At 45.3% G+C, this 5000-nt stretch overlaps 1 protein-coding gene across 4 annotated transcripts in view; it reads right to left on the bottom strand.

The window, feature by feature from the left end:
- The window catches only part of lnx1 (ligand of numb-protein X 1), a 71787-nt gene that overhangs the window by 14141 nt on the left and 52646 nt on the right, over positions 1 to 5000 (bottom strand). For all 4 annotated transcript variants that reach the window (XM_083766486.1, XM_083766485.1, XM_083766488.1 and 1 more), the window contains 2 exons: positions 3050 to 3258; positions 1081 to 1506 (listed from right to left, as the gene is read on the bottom strand). In XM_083766486.1, the coding sequence (XP_083622612.1) occupies positions 1081 to 1506; positions 3050 to 3258 (635 nt within the window). The remainder of the gene's footprint in view (positions 1 to 1080; positions 1507 to 3049; positions 3259 to 5000) is intronic.

Raw genomic sequence — 5000 nt, forward strand, 5'->3', positions numbered from 1 at the left:
CAGGGCTGTACACACTGTATGAATGACATCAATAACCCAGGGGACTCAGGGCTGTACACACTGTATGAATGACACCACGTCCCCCCACGCCACAGTGTATACTATTCTATAAATATAAACATCTGTGCATATGCCTTCCATGAGGTTGCACTCCACAACAACATAACATAATAGTTTATGTATGTGTATGTATGTAACGCAAGGGCCTCTGGAATAAAACTGAATCGCCGTCAGTGTATATATGTGGTATGCCCCTTAACTGCTCTGCCATTGGCGCCCCAACTTTGTCTATAATAATGGCGTAACCAACAACATGTGCAACATAATCTCTCCCAAAATGGCTGACTTCTTGGGACGGATTTGACTGAGGGGGTAAACCAGACAGAACACGTTAACTATCGGCATAGGAGGTATACGATTCTGTCTGATGTTGATGTTTGGTCACATTTGACCCGAGAAGTCACAGTATAGAGGCCGTTTGGGCAGTGCTGCAGTGTGAGGTTAGCTGGCCTGGTGACTCCATCCTCTCCCCCACACAAAACACAGATGGTCGGCGCTGATCCCAAACAAACATGTTCTACCTCACCTTTAACCATTCGACCCTATACTGTCCCCGCCGGGCCCCACGCATGCTCCGCAGAGCCCCGTGGTGCTCTGCGGTGCTAGTGTTGTTTTTGACAGCTAATTTTGATAGTCTTTGGAATACAATTCCACTTAGTTTTAGTTACGTTTTAGTCATCTGAAATATTTTAGTGTAGTCTAGTTGACTAAATATCAAGCGATTTTAGTTGACTACCTCTACGGTTGATTTAGCCTTAATGGTGTCGTAATGGCTGATTTTATACTTGGTTGCATGCTGAAAATAGGCTATTCTCAGAATGCAACGTAGCATAAAATTGGATCTCTTCTCCAGTCCCTCCCTAACATTTTAGATTTGTTTTTATTTGTTGACGAAATTGTCAATATATTTAGTCATAGTTTTAGTCACCAAAGCTTAGTTTTGATTTAGTTTTTAATTTAGTTTTCATCAGTGAAAAAGGGTAGCCTATAGTGGACAAACATGGTGTTTTAGTGTCTCACCTGGATGAGCAGCGCGGCGTGCTCCGGGGCCCCGTAGCGCAGGTCGTGGCCGTTGATGGCCAGCACGCGGTCCCCGACGCACAGCTGTCCGTCGCGCGCCGCCAGGCCGCCCTCCAGCAGGTGGAAGATGTAGACGCCGTGCTCCTCGGGCCGCCGCACCAGCTTGATGCCCAGCTGCTCGTCCGGGACGCTCTTGTTGAGCACGGCGTGCACGCTGTCGTCCCTCTGCGGCGTGTGGGCCGTCATGCCGCCGCCACCGTGCGCCGCCGGGTAGCCGCCGGCGGCGTCGTGGGCGTGCCCGTGGCTGTGCGAGCGGTAGCGGTGGCGCTGCTCGCGCAGCACGGTGAGACGCAGCAGCTGGCACGGCTGCTTGAGGGTGGCCAGGGCGAAGCAGTGGGGCACGTTGCTGATGTCGATGCCGTTCACCTGTGTGACATGCGCACACGCACGCACGCACGCACACACGCACACACACACACACACACACACACACACACACACACACACACACACACACACACACACACACACACACACAACCTTGATTAATTGAGCACAAAAGGATCCCAATGGAAACGAGCCATAGGCTTTCTTGGGTTTAAATCCTCTTAGTAGACCGTGTATCGAACTGTACTTTCCTGTGTTTATATTTATTTTTTAATAAAAAACTGCTAATATTGTGACGCTGTCAATGCTACGCTAGAGATTGGTGCGATTGTCATTAAGAAGTTCTGTATGAGTCAAGCAACTTAGAAAAGCACTATGTGAGATATTATTATTAATGTAATATAATCAATGTGTTCATAAATGATTTATCTTCCTGACCTTGACTACCAATTTGCAATACAGTATGCATATAGAATACATAATAACTCAGTGTATTGAGCTTCTCGGCTCAACGAATGTTATTTTAGTGCAGACCATCATTATTGGATTGCATGTGTGTAGGTCACAACCAGTGACCTACACACACATGTTTTATGGCGGAAGGGAAAGATTATAACAGGGTTTGCCACCTCAAAAGTAGACCAATTACAGCTCATGCTGCTAAGCATGACGTCATGAAACCATGGCATGAACCACTGGCAGACAAAACACAAACACTGCATGAACAGTCACCAAAGTGAAACTCCTCAAGAGCGTGTGTCATAGATGATAATCTACTGTATGCAAATAATTTGTACAGCGAATCTCTTGCACAATACCAACATTGTTCTGGTAATGTATAAGTGTAGGGTGGCGGTGTACCATAGACTGTATTAATGTATAAGTGTAGGGTGGCGGTGTACCATAGACTGTATTAATGTATAAGTGTAGGGTGGCGGTGTACCATAGACTGTATTAATGTATAAGTGTAGGGTGGCGGTGTACCATAGACTATATTAATGTATAAGTGTAGGGTGGCGGTGTACCATAGACTGTATTAATGTATAAGTGTAGGGTGGCGGTGTACCATAGACTATATTAATGTATAAGTGTAGGGTGGCGGTGTACATGTACCATAGACTGTACTGCTTTGTTCAACATTCTGAGTTCTGGTAATGTATAAGTGTAGGGTGGAGGTGTACCATAGACTGTACTGCTTTGTTCATGGAGTACATGGAGTATTTCCAAATTGCAATACTTTTACTTCTACTTCACTACATCTCAGAGGCAAATATTGTAGCTTTACTCCTCTAAGTCTAACTCAAAAAGTTTAGTTGCTATAGTTACTTTGTAAGGCATACATTGACCACTTTAGTCATGGTATTTGAAAATGGCTTAAAAAGTTCATACAAATGGATATTGTGTATAATAAGCACTTTTAGTGTTAGTACTTTTATTAGCCTTGTATATTTTGACAAAAATACTTGTACTTTTACTCAAGAACATTTTGAATTCTGGTCTTTTACTTATACATTAAAAAGAAATGGAGTACTTTTCCCACCATTGCCTATATTCATTCTACACATGGTACACATGGTCCCACCTTCAGGATCATGTCTCCGGGCAGCAGGCGTCCATCGCGGGCGATGACGCCCTCCCTGTAGATGTCCTGGATGAGGATGCGGACCAGGGGGGTCTCGTTGCCCCCGACGATGCTGATGGCCAGCGGCTCGGCGGGATCGGCCCGCGTGATCTTGATACTGGTGACCTCGCCGTCAGGGATGAGGTGGTGCAGCTGAGGCAGGGCCAGCACTGAGGGACGACAACCACATGGAGAGTGAGTGGTACCGTTACCAACAATGCAATCATGTTGCAACGCTTTCCAAAACATTTACATGGCGAGGACCCCCAAATAGACACTGACACTGGCATCCCTTTGGTCATGTCCAGGGGTCACCAACATGTCAAATGTGGCAAAAACGTGGTCTTGTCTGTGGCAACATTTAGATTTTCTGTTTTACACACCATTATAATGTTCTCATTTTTATCATACCAACTTACTGAATGTCAAGTATCCAGGTTGTCTTCGGAATATGTACGCCAATTATTTATTGTGACACTATGGCATGTTAGGAGTCCAACTTGTACTTGTGGTTCTCAAATGTTTTATTTGCAAAGACCCCCTTAACTCTTAGAGCATTCAAATGGAACAAAATGGACCCGTAAGAGTCCATTTGGTTCCATTTGAGCACTCTCAGAGTTACAGACCTGTTATGGTCATTCAGGGCTATCTTCATGTGTTTCTGATTTTTGTCCACTCATTTCGTAATTCGTATGTCCGTGGCAAAAATGGAATGTTGACAAAAATGTCCACCACAAGCCGCCATGGCGATGACCCCTGATGACCCCTGCATGGTCATGTCATTCATTTTGTTCAAAATCACACCCATGTGAAGTGAGGGGCGCTCTTATCATCATACATCATCACATTCCGGCCAATCACAATTGGCGCCCTTACTTTTATGACCTCACTATTATTTATCCTCAATTCAGTGCTCAGCCAATCAAATCATCGCTATGGGGTACACACGCACACACAAAGCTTGTGGCCCCTCAAAAAATATATAATTTTTATCCTTTTTATCCTCTCTCCTTTCCATTTGGTCCACCTGGTGCCCCTAGCAGGCCCCCAATTTGAAAACCACCATTCTAAAACACGACTACAGGGGAAAACCATACTGAGAGAAAGCCAAGTCAAACAAAAAGCGAATTACTTTGGGGAGGGGAGGCAGTAGTTTAGCTCTGTAGTGGAACCAGCTGTTTCTGCTCCCCCCAGGTTACTAAAACAAGCGCCTCCAATGCGACGGACGGGTTGGGGGGTTCACTTGGCTGATGGTGGTGCTTCGTGTTTGTATGATTAGTCACATACATACTGTACATCTGTACTGAGTAAGCTCAGGAAAAACTGCAAAAAGTCCAATGTTCCCACACGTTTACTTGTCACGGTGAAACATGTGATGGACCAAATGCAGAACCAAAAGCAGGCAGGCAGGCAGGCAGGCAGATAAATAAAGTTGAATGATGATTTATTCACAACTAGGCAGGTCATACAAGGGCAGGACACTGTGACAACAAACTGGCAAGTGAACACTGAACACAGGGAGGTTTAAATAGACAAGACACAGGTGTAACATAACTACAATCAACATACGATAGGCTGACACTAAACAGGACACAGGTGAAATACAAAGACTAATCACAAGGTTAGACAAGGCAGGTAGCAGACAGGAAACACTAGGAACTACCCCACAATAAAAGTACACAGTTCGTGACATTACTTGGTTTGGAAGAACAAGAGCATGCCGTTACAGTAGGCCTACTTGCATTCACACACACACACACGCACGCAGACACACACACACACACACACACACACACACACACACACACACACACACACACACACACACACACACACACACACACACACACACACACACCCACACACACACACACACACACACACACACACACACACACGCACTCATATTCAC

Source organism: Protomyctophum parallelum, assembly GCF_964188405.1.
Source record: "Protomyctophum parallelum genome assembly, chromosome: 6".
Classification (NCBI taxonomy): Eukaryota; Metazoa; Chordata; class Actinopteri; order Myctophiformes; family Myctophidae; genus Protomyctophum; species Protomyctophum parallelum.